This window comes from Polyodon spathula, chromosome 6 (assembly GCF_017654505.1).
Source record: "Polyodon spathula isolate WHYD16114869_AA chromosome 6, ASM1765450v1, whole genome shotgun sequence".
In the NCBI taxonomy this organism is placed as follows: Eukaryota; Metazoa; Chordata; class Actinopteri; order Acipenseriformes; family Polyodontidae; genus Polyodon; species Polyodon spathula.
Window position 1 is genome coordinate 43,621,794 of NC_054539.1, and position 15,442 is coordinate 43,637,235.

Below are 15,442 nucleotides of genomic sequence, written 5' to 3' on the forward strand. Positions count from 1 at the left end.
TGGGGGAGATGGCCCCCACTCCGGGCATGCTCATCCTGAGATTTAATGGGTTTAGAGTGGCGAAGAGGAATGGCAGAGGGCAAAGTTGGATGAGCTGAGATTGAAGCAGCAGAATTGGCAGAAGTTTGATGGAAATCTTCAGCAGCATTGTCAGATGGAAGAGAAGTAGGATGGGTGGATTTATTTGAGAGTTTTTTTGGTGGATTATTTGTTGAAGGAAGACAGCCAGAAGGAGAGAAAAAATCAGAGTCAGATGAAAACAAAAGCTGGTCGGGCGAGTAATCATTTTAGACATATTGAAAACAAAGGTTTGTTTTAAGATTGGGTCTGCAAGTCTGCGTGGTAACCACAAACTGAAAAGCAAGATGAGAATTAGGAAGCTGGCAACAATTTTACATAGGGTGACTGACAGGTATTTTAGCAGGATGACACAAAATTTGGGCAAAGAAGTAATTAAAGAAAAATGTGTTAACCTACGTGGCGTTGAAAAACAATGTATAGGGTCATTATAAAGTCACCAGGCTTTTTTTCTATGCTGTGGAAAAAACAGAAAAATAATGAAACTTTGCAGGTGGAGGCAGCAAATAATGGGCAACAAGATTCTAGGACTACCACCACAGGTTATAGAGGGCCAAGTACTGTAGCTGAGACCTAAAGGATTTATACCAGTAATCATTTAAAATTTCTCCATCAGGAAGACATGTTCACAGGGACACATAGAACCTCTTGACATACAGCAACTTTGAAGTGGCTACTTGACTTCATGTACTGTTTCAAAATTCTCACAGTACACTGTAACTGTCACCTTGCTCTGACACTGAAAGCCAAGGAGGCTACATTGGCAGGAAGCCATTAAAGACAGTTCCAACATCGCAAAATACAATCAAGTGAAAAGGTAGAAAGAGGTGTAGATGAGGACGCTGCAGTGTAGATGATTCGGTATAAATTATCTCTCATGGTAACAACACATAAGACACTATTTTAATATAGAAATCGTTTATTGATATGGAAAAGGACAAAAGACAAACAAAAAACTTGGAAACAAAATTGCCATTCAACTGCACACATGGCCCCTAAACTGCATAGATCTTTTACACACACTTTATAAAAAATAGACTCCCCCTTTTCAGAGTCTGTCACATTCAAATTCAGGAGTCTCAGGTGCTGAAGGCATTGGGACGAAGAAGACTTCCCTGTTCTCTGGAGGAGGAGTGTTGGATGGGCTCCCCATGCCCAAGTCTGGGGTTTGCATCAGCTTCTTCTCCTGAATGTAATTCCATTCTCTTTTGTGTCTGGGAGGAAGTTCAGCTTTTTGCTTGAGTTTCTTGAAACGTTTGAGCTTGACAGTGTCATTGTTCTCCTTGTTACAGGGCAGCAGGATGCTGATGTCCTTACGGAACTTGGAGCTCATGTTGAAGTAGATGATGGGGTTGTAAAAGCTGGCTGACTTGGCGAAGAGCCTGGTAAAGATGCTGGCCATGTTGGGGACATGGTAACCCCAGGCAGACCACAGGGAGATCACAGCATAGGGTGACCAGGCTATGATAAAGGCTGTGCAGATGACAATGGACACCTGGAGAGGCAGTATTTAAAAGATAGTGATCAAGAACCAGTAATGGTATGAAGACCCCTATAACCTTAACCCCAACCACAACCATAACCCTAACCATTGCAACCCCCACCTCCCTACCCCCCTACTTCTAGAACGGATCTGGTGCTGTTGCCATAACCCTAACTCAAACCCTAACCCAAACTAAAATCAATAGCAATAATAGAATAATACAACCTGATTTGGTAAACAATTAAAAAAAAAAGATGTTTATTACTAATCCAAAATTGGATATTGCATTTTTTATAGAACAGGATATAAATTTGATTGCATCTAATGTGATCTATGCAATACAGTGTAAAATATGTCACCTATTGTATGTAGGAGAAACATGTAATGAACTTAAAACAAGATGAAAACAAGGTGAAAACAACATTTGTACAATATCAGAACACAAAGAAGGAATGATACAATATTAGTACAACATTCATATTTCATGACCTTAATAATTTAAAGATTACAGGGATTCATCATTGCAACCCTGCGGTATAACAAACATTCATATATAGTAACCACAAACAGATTATATATATATTATATATATATATATATATATATATATATATATATATATATATATATACACACACACACACACACACACACACACACACACACACAATTCATTTTTTAGAAAGTCAGTCGTGCACAAAAAAGTTTAACGTGATGAGGTGCTTACCACAAAGGAATAGATAATTAAATATGATTGTCTCTGATATAGCTGGTTGTATATCCATTTCTCCCCAGTAACAGAAACTGGAATGGCAGCATACTCCTGCAGATCCTTTACATTCTGAACAGTTCAATAAGGTGAAATGCTCGGCATCTCATTAAAACCAATCTTTACTGATATCCATTTGTATTAAAAAGCGTAGAACAGCGCGTTTCGACACATCAGTGTCTTCATCAGGTTACAAACTGTCAATGGTGGCAACACCACAATTCATTGTGTTATATATTCTTTGTGAATTAGCAATTACATCACATCAACAATTGCATGATTAATTAGCTAACATTTAAGTTAATAATCAATTTTTTTTTTTTAAAGTCAAATTTTAACAACATACAAGAACACCTGATCAACATTCATTCAACAGTACATCTCAACTTCAGTACAATTAATTAGATGTTAATTAATACTCCTAGTTCATAAATAAGAGTTCAGTTCTAGCGTCTCATTGAGACCATTAGGTTCAATCGTATTATATATATATATATATATGCGTGTGTGTGAAAAGTATTCCATTAACATTTAATGACAATATTTTTTAGCATTAGCTCAGTGTGGCCACTGTGCAGGGAAAATACTTGAGGCAGACCTTTGATTTAAAACAATATTCACAACACTAAATGAGGACAACTGGACCGTGTACACATCCTTGAGCTTAGCCTTATGTGTACCTACACACTTGGCTCTCTATTATTTTAAACTCTTCAAACAGGTTTATTCAGAGCTCTTAGTCAGGCAGTTCAATCATTCAGTTCCAAACAGGCAAATTAAATCCTATTCTGTAACATCTTTAATCACACAGTCTTGCATCTATATGTTCACGCAGCTGTGTTTATTTTAACCTGTCTGTTTTTATACCTTCACCTAAGTCACATCAAAGCATGTGATGATAAGAGCACGTTCCTGTTAAAGCCAAGGGCACCTACCCGGGTGACGTCCTTTTCCATTCTCCTTTGCCTGTCAGTGAGGTCTCCCGCTCCTGCTGCTGCTAAGGCATGGCTGGTCTTGACAGTGTTGATAATGGACACGTAGGAGAATAACATCATGAAGACTGGCAGGAAGAAGCAGCAGATGAAGATTGACACAATGTAGGACTTGTAGATTGTTGAGAAGGTGGCTTTGGCCCAGTCGATCTCACAGGTTCCATACCCATGATCTAGAAAGCCATTTAAATGATAATGGACAGTTGAGAGATCAACAGCCTTTCATATATTTGAGCTTATTTGGTACATTTGATAACTATTTTAAATGGATACTAAACTTCAATTAGTTCTTTCTTGCATTTTCAATCATAATTACTATCAAAATCAATTAAGCAATAAAACCTAAACTCAACATAAACAATTTTACTAGTTTGTTTTTGTATTTCTACATGTTTTTTGATTGGGTGTTCTACTGATATGGGTGAATTACACACATCATTACAAATCCACTTAATTTTAAGCTTGAATCTTCAGCTTGCTTCTTGGTCATGGTTAAATTACATAATCATGTGACTCACAGGAGATAAAGTAATTGCTTGCTGTTTGCAAAGATTTCCAAGGAATCCATTTCTTGATAAATAACAAAGTTCACACAGTACAATTAAGTAAACAAAGTTGAACAATGTGTGAAGGCATATACTGAACGTCACGACTAAAACTTCATGACTAAATGACAGCTTGTTAAGTTTGCAATACCAGCCATTCAGAAATACATACTGTAAGTAGTAAAATTGACCCAGTATAACTAGTAGACTACATCCTACATAAGAACTATTTAAACTACTTTGATATTTATGAATGTCCACTGGTGTACTCCTTAACTACTAATATTTTAAAACATATATGAGAAATCAGCCAATCACTGTTAAGAATTTGTCAAAGTTCCCATACATCTTTACACTTGTTTTATATTTAATAATAGGTTCTGAGTACAGTTTTCATTTTTGTGATATACAAAAAGTGATGTATAGACTGTTTTTTTTTTTATTATAACAATAATATGCATAACGTTTTAACTTATAATGAATTTCAGTAAATGCTTCTGAATATTAGACATCATCAAATAGTAAAGTCAGTGTAGTAATACAACAATACTTAGTACTGATAAGTATTTGACTGCTAAGTCTACTGACTTTTGTTGTGCAGTAGTGTACCACAGGAAAAAGCACACTTCACTACTTCAATATCAACATGCCTCTATTTCTGGAATAAAAGTGCCTTCACCATTAGAGCAGTATTAACTTCAGCCCTGTGGGAGTTGGAGAGTTTTAGGTGTGTCAGAGTAATTTCACATTTGTGTGATTTAAAATCACCTGTGTAGCTTCCCCAGCCCAAAAGAGGTGCCCCTGACCAGAAGGTAGACGCTAACCAGATAAATCCCAGTGAAACAGTAATGTTCATATTACTGATACAATGAGCTGTAAAGATAAAGAAAAGGTATTTAAATACCTGTCAAAGATTCAATACAACATTTGTTTTATTGATGACTGGAAGGTGTTGATGTTAATAACAATATGTGATTGCCTCAGTTATTACAGTTCAAGAAGATGATTAAGGTCCTTCATATATATTTTTAAATGTTGGAGGAGAGCACAAAAACTGTAATACGTCCCTCATATTTTAGAGTAACATTATTTTTGAGCTGACAGTGGTTTTTCATTGAAACTTATCACATCACATTGTCGAATTAGGTGGAAAACCCTGCCACACAATTGAAAGATTTCATGACGTTTTAAGGAATGTTTGAAAATTGGAATTGTATTACTCAACAAAACAGTCAGCAGAAAACAACACAGCACCAGCAAACTAAGGTAAAACTAAGTCAAGTAGATAAATGTTTTGGCTAGTGCATTCTTCAATGTACTGTATCAGCAATGGCAACAAAATGGATTTGTAACAAACATTGCACCAAAATGGAAGCTCACAGTACCAATATGTAAAGTAAAAACATGAAACCACTGTGGTTGGTTTCTGTAGTGTCTCATGCCATTTGAGCTGCCCTTGTGCTACCATTACTCTTAGTACAGAACTACTCAATTGCCAGTATTGTGTCATTTTCATGGCGGATAATTTTGTAGGGCTATTTCTTCCATTCACCCAAAGTCCAGTCAGAAGTCTGAAAGTAATACAGCTTTGCACGTAAGGGGAAGCTTGGCGCTTTAATTATCTTTTGGTTTTATTGATGATAGACTAAGGGAGGGCTGAGTAAGCTTAAGTGATGCATAAGCTTAAGTGATGCATGTCAATGGAAAGGACTTCCATCATTTTTGTTTACAAAACAACTAACTAGTAGTCGTGTTTATAAACAATAAAGACAATAAATTATTTAATTTATAAATGTTGCTTTTATCTGTATTTCCATCAATATACAACACAGAGTATGAGTAATTGGATAAAGACCATTTCCTGTCCCTGCCTTTTACTGAGGCAGACCATTTACTGAGACAGACCATTTACTAGTACAGATGAAGAGAACTTTATTGGAAATTAGGGTACTATGTACTTATTTAGTAAGTCGATTGCCTCTATAGTAATAATATCCATATACAGTTAAACTTGCTTAATAGCACTCCTTTTGATCTCATCCTCTGCTTACTATCATCACTTAAATGGTCCTGACCACAGTATTACAGAAGACAATGTGTCCCTGTAAACACTTTGGGAAAAAAAGTATAGAATTAGAAAGTTCAGATGCAGGTAAGTTGCTGTACAGTTTGGAAATCTTCTGAATATACATGTAAAGCAGGGTATCATACTGTAACGTTTTACGCTCTCTCCACACCCACAGTCCACAGCTCTGCAACATGGGATTCAAAACAGTGACAGTGATGACACAGATTGCCAGAAACAAACCCTTTTTATACAGTTAGCCCCGCCCCCAGTGTAAATTAGGATGCGGAGTGTACACACATGCCATTGGTTCTCAGCCACTCACTTTGGACCAATGGGAACACACACAGACGGAACCAATCACAGGGGAGACACGGAACACAAACAAGTAGGCTGAGTTACACAGACAGAGGTAAACACAGCGGAGGCGGGAATGCAGAGTGGGAAACACAATTACAGTGCGTAAACACATTAGGAACAGTAGAAATACAGGGAGGGAAACACAAACACACAGAAATACTACAGCAATGTGTAAGATTACAACTTTCTTATATTTTTAATTATTACAATGTATTACACATGTACAATATAGTACACTTTATATTTAATTTCAAAATAACTTATTGATATATGTTGTCAAAGCTATTAAATATTAATTTTTTTAAAGTTTTTTAAATATTAAAGCTTTCTTTTTTGAAAAAAATATGGTGTTAACTTAGCATGGCAGTAAAATGCTTTGTAGTATGTTAATTCCTATTCAAGAATTGTGTTGTTTGGTTTTTCCCCGAATATAATATTATACATATAGCATTCATTCCATATTGATTCATATGGCCAATATACAATTGAATCTGGCCAGGGGCTTACCTCGGTTGGGATGGCATCCCTTGATGTATCTGGTGACACTGATGACAGTCAGAGTGTTGATGCTAGTCAGGCCAAACAGCAGGGTTAGAAAACCATCTACCTGTAAAGACAACATGAAGGCCTGTTATGGCACTTACATTGTAAACTGACAGGGGCATGACATTTTAATATCACCCACCCTTTCCATTCACCTCTGCAATCACCCATGGACAACTTCTTGAAATGCCAAATGCTCATGCTCTATATTTCTAAAAGGCCTGTCATTTTCCAGATGGACTTTTGTTTGTGACACAGAATATATGTTTCACTCTTTCTCTGCATAGGCTTTGTAAGATGATAATTTTGCCTAAAAGCCATGTCCAAAAATTAAATATTTCCTATGGAAGTTATTTGACCTTTAACGGAACAGAAATTAACTTGTATATTTTGTATCATTATCAACACTGTAAAATGTATGTGACATATTAATAGTATAACTGTTATAATATATACTATTATATACTATAATATACAGTCTGAGAATGAGAACTGTGTGACAGAATGGTTGTAAGTAATGTAAAGATGCACACAAAACCTTTCATCACGGAATATGTGAGTGTGCCACTTAAAACGAATAAACATGTCTTTGTTTCTATTCCATCTCCAACACAAAAATGAAATCCTGACTATAAAAACAAACAGATTAGTCCCATGGAAAGGGATGTAATCATGTTTCTACGTTTTGGTTAATTTCCCAAATAATGTCATTTGATGTTTCTGACCAAACTGTTAATCTCCTTTGTGTGGTATAGGCTTGCTTTTTAATGAATCTCAAAAAACAATCGACGAGTGCAAGATCACAGAAGACTTGCACAAGCACGTTGATAGAAAGAGATCAGCGCCTCTACTTTGAGCTTCTTATGGCTGAGCCCTCTGGATACGTATTTCGAAAAGCTCCATGTTTGGTTTCAAAATGGCTTTTCATGTTGTATTCCTACTGACGCACATTCATTGCACAATAAACACATTGGCTTTGCGTTCGGTACAGTTCGTAAAATAAATATTTATTAGTCCACTCATTGTTGAATCTACAATTTTCGCCATTGTTTTCTCTTTTTAGTAGAGAGAGCCATGTTTATATCACTTTAGAAACAAAATAAATTAATAGCAACACGAGTAAAAAAAAATAATTTCGCCCACAGCGCACGCAAAGCGAAGCTCAATGTAACTGACTTGCGTGAGTCGTGCTGAGTGGATTAGTGACTGGAAAGGGGTGGTGTGATGTGCACAGCTTTGCCCGATAAAAAATAAGACGTAAATTGATTTACGATGTTACTGTTTTTGTTTTTTTCTTTCCATATTTATTTTAGTTAATTTTTATAATTTTTTCTGACTGTCAACAGGCCACTTGATTGTTCCTTGTGGGCCGGACGTGGCCCATGGGCTGCCAGAAGAGCCCTGCTGTATGTACATAGAGAGCGCACCAGACATGATCAAATGTATATATATAATGTATAATGTATATGTATATAATAATATATATTTAAATTTCAACCAGTCGACTATTTTTACCTTGACTATTCGACCTTGGCAAATAAGTAGTCATTCTAGCCCCAGTTGGCACCTTGCCTCCACATGTTACACATGCAGGAAAAAAACACACATTCAGGCATAGCAAGTCCTTACCTGGCAGGTCCAGATGGAGGTTATAAGGAATCCGTCATCCCGGAAGACATTGAAGATTTCAATGATCCCTCTGGAGTATCCAAACACAGAGATGCTGGCATCTGATATGGCCAGGTTAAAGGTGAGGTAGTCGGTAGGCTGTAGATTGGCTCTTTGTTTATAAAGCACAAAAATGACTAAGCTGTTCCCAAACCATGACAACCAGCCTGAAAAAAACACCATGAAAACATGATTCAGTGTTCTATGGGTTCATAATTCAAGCAGAATCCGTGTCTAGGATAATTTAAGCTGCCTGTTGCATATTAAAGGAACCAGTGGAGGTGTCACAACAACTGACATACTGGGGTAACCTTGGAAGCTTCAGAGTTAAGATATTAAGAATTAACCTCTTGAAGTTAAAAGCAAGTTTGTAAAAAAAAAAAAAAAAAAGAATACTGTAGAGGGTGCCTATTTCATTGAACGAAATGGCAGCGGATGTTAACAGAAACACAAATTAAACCCTTTCTTCAGGTTTGCATACTTTCATGGACCGAAATACATTAAAGGTAACTTAATTATAGATAATTTAGTTATGCTGAGGCCACCACTTTCACAAGTTTTCTATTACATTTTTTTATGATACAAGATGTGCATGGTGGGGGCAGATACATGCATTGTTTTTTTTTATTGCTTGCTTGGACCATCTGTATCTTAGTTTAATATAGTGCCATTATTTTATTGTATTGCATGTATTACTTTTACCAATCGAGCCATTTCAGGCTTCACAATATGGCTTTTTAAAAGTATTTTGAAGGTTTTTAATGGGTTTTGACATTGCACTTAAATTGGAAGTTGCATTTTAACTAAAATTGAAAAACAACACTGTCAAATTATTAATGGAATAAAATGTTGTAAACAAGGGTTATTTCGAAACTAAATCTATGTATTTTTCATTATGTATCGGTACTGAGCATGTAGGAAAAAAAAGTAAAAAGAAGTATTTTAAACACAAGAAAGGTGTTTTCCTAAAACTGAAGGCTCATAAAGGGGAGTGACCTTTATGTCAGTGTGACCTTTGATTTTTACGGTAAAAATAAATAAATAAATAAACCTGCTACATTTATACATTAAAAAGAAAGGTCAGATTACCTTTGAATGTTACATTCCTAATTAAAGTTTATTTAATCTAAATTTATCAAAAATATTTTCCATATGCCCCATCACTGGGCACTCAAAACACATTTAATTCATTCCTAAGTAGTTTTCTACTCAACATTTAAAAGACAACCTCACACAATAGCAGAAGCATAAAGCTATAGTTAAGCAATCACATATGCAGTATATCACTATTGCAAGCACAAAATCACAACTGTGTAAACAAAAACAACTATTAAAATAAAATGTAAAATTGATATTATTATTATTGATATTATTAAATTCATTGTTAAATCATTTAATCATCCATTGCTGAAATGCACCATTTTCTTTTCTTTTGGTTACCCACCTAGTATTAAGAGATATGCTCCTATGATGGTCTCTCCTTGCTCGGAGAGAATACTCATGTTCCTCCATGGAATACCGGCTTGTTGTAAAGGTCTCTGAAATGACATGCTTGCTTCTTAACGTTTTGGTTGTAACCGCCCAAGTGTCCCTTTTGGAGAACTCCAGGACTCTAGTTTCTGACAAGGTCACACTGGGGTCTTCCTGCCAAACCGAAAGAACCAAGCAGCCCTTGACCAATTCTTATTTCCTAATCCAGACTAAAAATAGTCTTTGCTACTCCATTTGTGACCAGGGTATGACGTGTGTGTTTGTAATCCTATTAATTCTAGAGACTGAAGTCAGAGAAATTATGGTATAGAAAAACAGAGGACAATATTCAGAACACAGTTTGATTTACCTTTGTCAACACTATGCTGCAGAGTTGCCAATACTACAGCAGTCAATGTGTTTAGTACAGCTGTACATTTTTGTAAACATAGAACCTGAACGTATTCAGGTATATTCAGGTATTTTACTGTATATATTTAATTAAAACAGGATACAGCTGCATGATGGTCAAAAGTTTTGCATCACCCCATAGAATTATAGTCTATTACAGTCCCATGTCTGTAAATATACTTCTTCACTCAGGGGCCATAGTTTCCCCACTATGAGCCTCTTCTCCAGTCCATATATATATATATATATATATATATAAACCCTAGTCCTTGAAATTGTTGTTTTGATTTAATTATTGACAGTTATAATGCTGCTTTATTCCTTTCAGAAAAAGGGTCAGCTTCAAAACAAGAATGTACCAGTGAAAGGGTGGAGACCCATGAATAATATATGTATATTGTAAATAGTGTTTCCTTGTTCTGTTGTGGTTTGGCAGGGATAGAGTTAATTGACTCCTTGTTTCCTTCCATTCCAGACAAGTGACAATCTGATTGCACACTGATTAGTTGGACAATTGTCCAAACAGTTAATTACTGAATTATTCCACCCCCATGGCTGAGTGAGCAGCCCATGTTAACAGAGTTGTTATTACATACATGTATGCTCTGCTGCACAGAACTGTGTATACGATATTGCAAGGAAGGTGCGGTGTTAAGTGCATGCTATAGGTCACCTTTTGCTTTTTTTTAAGTGGAAATAAAATTGCACAGAAAGTCTGCTTGTGTGATTACTGCCTTGCCAGTATGAGCAGTCAGCTACCCTGTTACAGTAAAAGCTTTCCTAATGGATGAAAAGGTTATGATATTGAATACCCAGCATGTGATTTTGGTTTGCAGATGAGCCTGATTTCTAGATACAGCATGAGGTTTTCTTGTGATGAGGTTTAGTGGTTGCCTGGCTGAGGAGAACAATGGGGAGTTATTCTAGTAGCCCCACACTGCAGGCTGCTGATCAAGAACAAGCAATCCCAGGCTCTGCCCTGTAGGAAGCCTGTACTGTATGTTGTCCAGTGGTTAAAGTAAACCAGGAGGTTCCAAGGTTCAAATACCGGCTCAGTCATTGTCTGACCCTATCACTTAACCTCCTTGTGCTCCATCCTTTAGATGTAAAACCAAGTGACTCTGTAGCAGCAGTTGTTGATGCATAGTTCACTCCTAGTCTCTAAGTCACTTTGGATAAAAGCATCTGCTGAATGACTAATAAATAATAATAATAATAATAATAATAATAATAATAATAATAATAATAACTAGAACTGCCAGGCAGTTTTACAGCTCCTAAGTATCAGTAAGTACTCACTAAGCGTGTTTAGTTCTCAATAAAGTTTATGCCAAGGATGATGCTTGATGCTTGTGAAGTTTCAAGTTAGTCAAATAAACCATTTGTCAACTGAGGCAGTTTTAAATTTCAGACGTAAAAATACACCTGGCGGCCATCTTGTTTTATAAAACATAACCATTTTGACATATTTGTATTCCATAGTTACTGGGACAATAACTACCATGTTTGGAGTTTGTTGGTCAAACAGTGTTCAAATAGTAGCAGTTTGCTGCTGTTGGCAGGCTGGCGAGTGGATAGAGGCCCAGAGACAGACTGCAGTTCAAAAAAATAACTATTTTATTATAAATAAACAAAAATAAAGTGCACACGGGCAAAATAACAAATACTCAAACACAAATAAAGCAAAAACAAAACTCACAAAAATAAAGTTTCCAGGCTGGGCAATGCCTTCACTGGATTCAAGTTTTCTACACAACCAAAAAAAAAACAACCTGCTTCCTCAGCTCCCTCTCCCCAAATGAGAAGCTGAGGCCTCCTTTTATATCAGGTGGCTGGGCGCTGATTGATCGTTAATCAACCTAATCAACTAATCAACCCCAGCCACCTGAACATAATAAACCCAGGCAGGCAGGGGAAGTTAACCCCATCCCTGCCAATTTAAAAGGGCAGAGCTTTGCTCTGCCACACACCTCCCCCCATGTACAACGTACACCGGCCGCAATCGGCCAACTCCCCCCCCCCCCCCCCCCCCCCCCACCCTCCTCCCCCCAAGAGTCCAATTATGTCCCTTGGGTGGGCTGTTATGGTGGGTGGTGGTGGGCGGGGTTGATGTCGGAGCCCCCAAGCCTTCTTTGGTTGAGGGGGCCCCGAATCTCCAAGGTAGCACGGCGACGACGGCCCGGCTCCCTCTGGTGGCGGAGGCGGCGACGGCGGCCCGGCTCCCTCTGGTGGCGGAGGCGCGGCGGCGGCGGCCCGGCTCCCTCTGGTGGCGGAGGCGGCGGCGGCGGCCCGGCTCCCTCTGGTGGCGGAGGCGGCGGCGGCGGCCCGGCTCCCTCTGGTGGCGGAGGCGGCGACGGCGGCCCGGCTCCCTCTGGTGGCGGAGGCGGCGGCGGCGGCCCGGCTGGTTCCCTCTGGTGGCGGAGGCCTCTCTGGCTGAGGCGAGCGACGGCGGCCTCGCCCCGAGAGCGGCGGCGGCGGCTCCTCCCTCTCGGGCTCTGAGAGCGGCGGCGGCTCCTCACTCCCTCTCTGGCTCTGGGAGCGACGGCAGATCCTCCTCCCTCTCTGGCTCTGGGAGCGACGGCAGATTCCTCCCTCTCTGAGTGACAGCAGATTCCTCCCTCTCTGGCTCTGGGAGCGACAGCAGATTCCTCCCTCTCTGGCTCTGGGAGCGACAGCAGATCCTCCTCCCTCTCTGGCTCTGGGAGCGGCAGACTCCCGTTTGGCTTGAGGGAGACCGACAGATCACTCCTCTCCTCTGTGGCTCTGGGAGCGATAAGACCCTGGCGGAGGACAGCAGATCCTCCCCTCTCTGGCTCTCTGGCGGAGCGACAGCGAAGATCAGCAGATCCTCCTCCCTCTCTGGCTCTGGGAGCGACGGCAGCTCCTCACCCCTCTCTGGCTCTGGGAGCGACAGCAGATCCTCCTCCCTCTCTGGCTCTGGGAGCGACAGCAGATCCTCCTCCCTCTCTGGCTCTGGGAGCGACGGCAGATCCTCACCCCTCTCTGGCTCTGGGAGCGACGGCAGATCCTCCTCCCTCTCTGGCTCTGGGAGCGACAGCAGATCCTCCTCCCTCTCTGGCTCTGGGAGCGACGGCAGATCCTCCTCCCTCTCTGGCTCTGGGAGCGACAGCAGATCCTCCTCCCTCTCTGGCTCTGGGAGCGACGGCAGATCCTCCTCCCTCTCTGGCTCTGGGAGCGACGGCAGCTCCTCACTCCTCTCTGGCTCTGGGAGCGACGGCAGATCCTCCTCCCTCTCTGGCTCTGGGAGCGACGGCAGATCCTCACTCCCTCTCTGGCTCTGGGAGCGACGGCGGATCCTCCTCCCTCTCTGGCTCTGGGAGCGACAGCAGATCCTCCTCCCTCTCTGGCTCTGGGAGTGACGGCAGCTCCTCCTCCCTCTCTGGCTCTGGGAGCGACGGCAGCTCCTCACCCCTCTCTGGCTCTGGGAGCGACGGCAGCTCCTCACCCCTCTCTGGCTCTGGGGACGACGGCAGCTCCTCACCCCTCTCTGGCTCTGGGGACGACGGAGGCTCCTCACCCCTCTCTGGCTCTGGGGACGACGGCAGCTCCTCACCCCTCTCTGGCTCTGGGAGCGACGGCAGCTCCTCACCCCTCTCTGGCTCTGGGAGCGACGGCAGCTCCTCACCCCTCTCTGGCTCTGGGAGCGACGGCAGCTCCTCACCCCTCTCTGGCTCTCGGGAGCGACGGCAGATCCTCCTCCCTCTCTGGCTCTGGGAGCGACGGCAGCTCCTCGCCCCTCTCTGGCTCTGGGGACGACGGCAGCTCCTCACCCCTCTCTGGCTCTGGGAGCGACGGCAGCTCCTCACCCCTCTCTGGCTCTGGGAGACGACGGCAGCTCCTCACCCTCTCTGGCTCCCGGGAAGGCGGCTCACCCCTCTCTGGCTCTCGGGAAGGCGGCTCACCTCTCTTTATTGGAGTGACCGGTGGATCTCCCATGTCTACCGCCAGGTAATTAACCACCATGAGGGCAACCTCTGGGAAGGACGCCGGGTGGTGTTGTTCCTCCCACTGTTCCCACCTCTCCCCATCTCGACGCCACAGCGTGTTGATAACTATGGGGAGATCGTGGACGAGGTCTGCCTCAGGGTGCATCAACCAGTCCCAGATCTCCTGGGACGGTGGTGAAGGTGGTGGTGCTAGAGGTAGTGGGGTGGCCCCTGATGCCCGGGGTGAACAAGGCACCTCTTCCTGGGCCTGGTTGTAGGGGCATCCTGCCCAGTTGTGGCCGTCCTCCTCACACCGGCCACACCAGTTTGCCGGTGGCACGTCTGGGCAGGACCGCCAACGATGGTCCTCCTTCCCGCACCAGGAACACCAGGGGAAGAGGCTGGCCGGGTCCTCCAGCGGTGGCTGCAGCAGCTTACATTTCTTCAGCTGCTGCTTTCCTGCCTTTGCCGCTGTCTGCTCTTCTTTCCCATTTTTTTTTTTTTTCCAAAAAAAAAAAAAAAAAAAAAAAATAAATACTGCTCTGAGCCTCTAGGTGGCGCTATCCCACTTCTGACACCAAATGTGGCAGGCTGGCGAGTGGATAGAGGCCCAGAGACAGACTGCAGTTCAAAAAAAATAACTATTTTATTATAAATAAACAAAAAAATAAAGTGCACACGGGCAAAATAACAAATACTCAAACACAAATAAAGCAAAAACAAAACTCACAAAAATAAAGTTTCCAGGCTGGGCAATGCCTTCACTGGATTCAAGTTTTCTACACAACCAAAAAAAACCAACCTGCTTCCTCAGCTCCCTCCTCCCAAATGAGAAGCAGAGGCCTCCTTTTATATCAGGTGGCTGGGCGCTGATTGATCGTTAATCAACCTAATCAACTAATCAACCCCAGCCACCTGAACATAATAAACCCAGGCAGGCAGGGGAAGTTAACCCCATCCCTGCCAATTTAAAAAGGGCAGAGCTTTGCTCTGCCACAGGCGCGTTTCGATAAGATTTGTGGCAGCCATTTTGACATTAAAATTTATCGCAGAAACTTCTGCTTCGCAAACCTGATGCAGGTTTGGGCCAGGACCATTGCCCTTTCCATTG

General features: G+C 41.5%; 1 protein-coding gene across 1 annotated transcript; it reads right to left on the reverse strand.

Moving 5' to 3' along the window:
• Positions 1-1,112: 1,112 nt before the first annotated feature.
• LOC121316558 (opsin-5-like) lies at positions 1,113-10,005 on the reverse strand. The gene is made up of 6 exons (XM_041251603.1): positions 9,948-10,005; positions 8,465-8,670; positions 6,800-6,899; positions 4,636-4,740; positions 3,266-3,495; positions 1,113-1,573 (listed from the first exon to the last, which is right to left on the reverse strand). The coding sequence occupies exons 1-6, from the start codon at positions 10,003-10,005 to the stop codon at positions 1,127-1,129; spliced, it is 1,146 nt and encodes a 381-aa protein (XP_041107537.1). The 3' UTR covers positions 1,113-1,126.
• Between the last annotated feature and the right edge of the window lie 5,437 nt (positions 10,006-15,442).

What these genes read in the sequence shown, in the direction of transcription:
- LOC121316558 (XM_041251603.1), bottom strand. Translation starts at nt 10,005, where the DNA reads ATGAGTATTCTCTCCGAGCAAGGAGAGACCATCATAGGAGCATATCTC. An exon ending in GGGCTGGGGAAGCTACACAG is followed by an intron (nt 3,496 to 4,635) that starts GTGATTTTAAAT and finishes ATGGCTTTCTAG; the next exon opens with ATCATGGGTATGGAACCTGT. An exon ending in TGGAAAAGGACGTCACCCGG is followed by an intron (nt 1,574 to 3,265) that starts GTAGGTGCCCTT and finishes CTGCCTCTCCAG; the next exon opens with GTGTCCATTGTCATCTGCAC.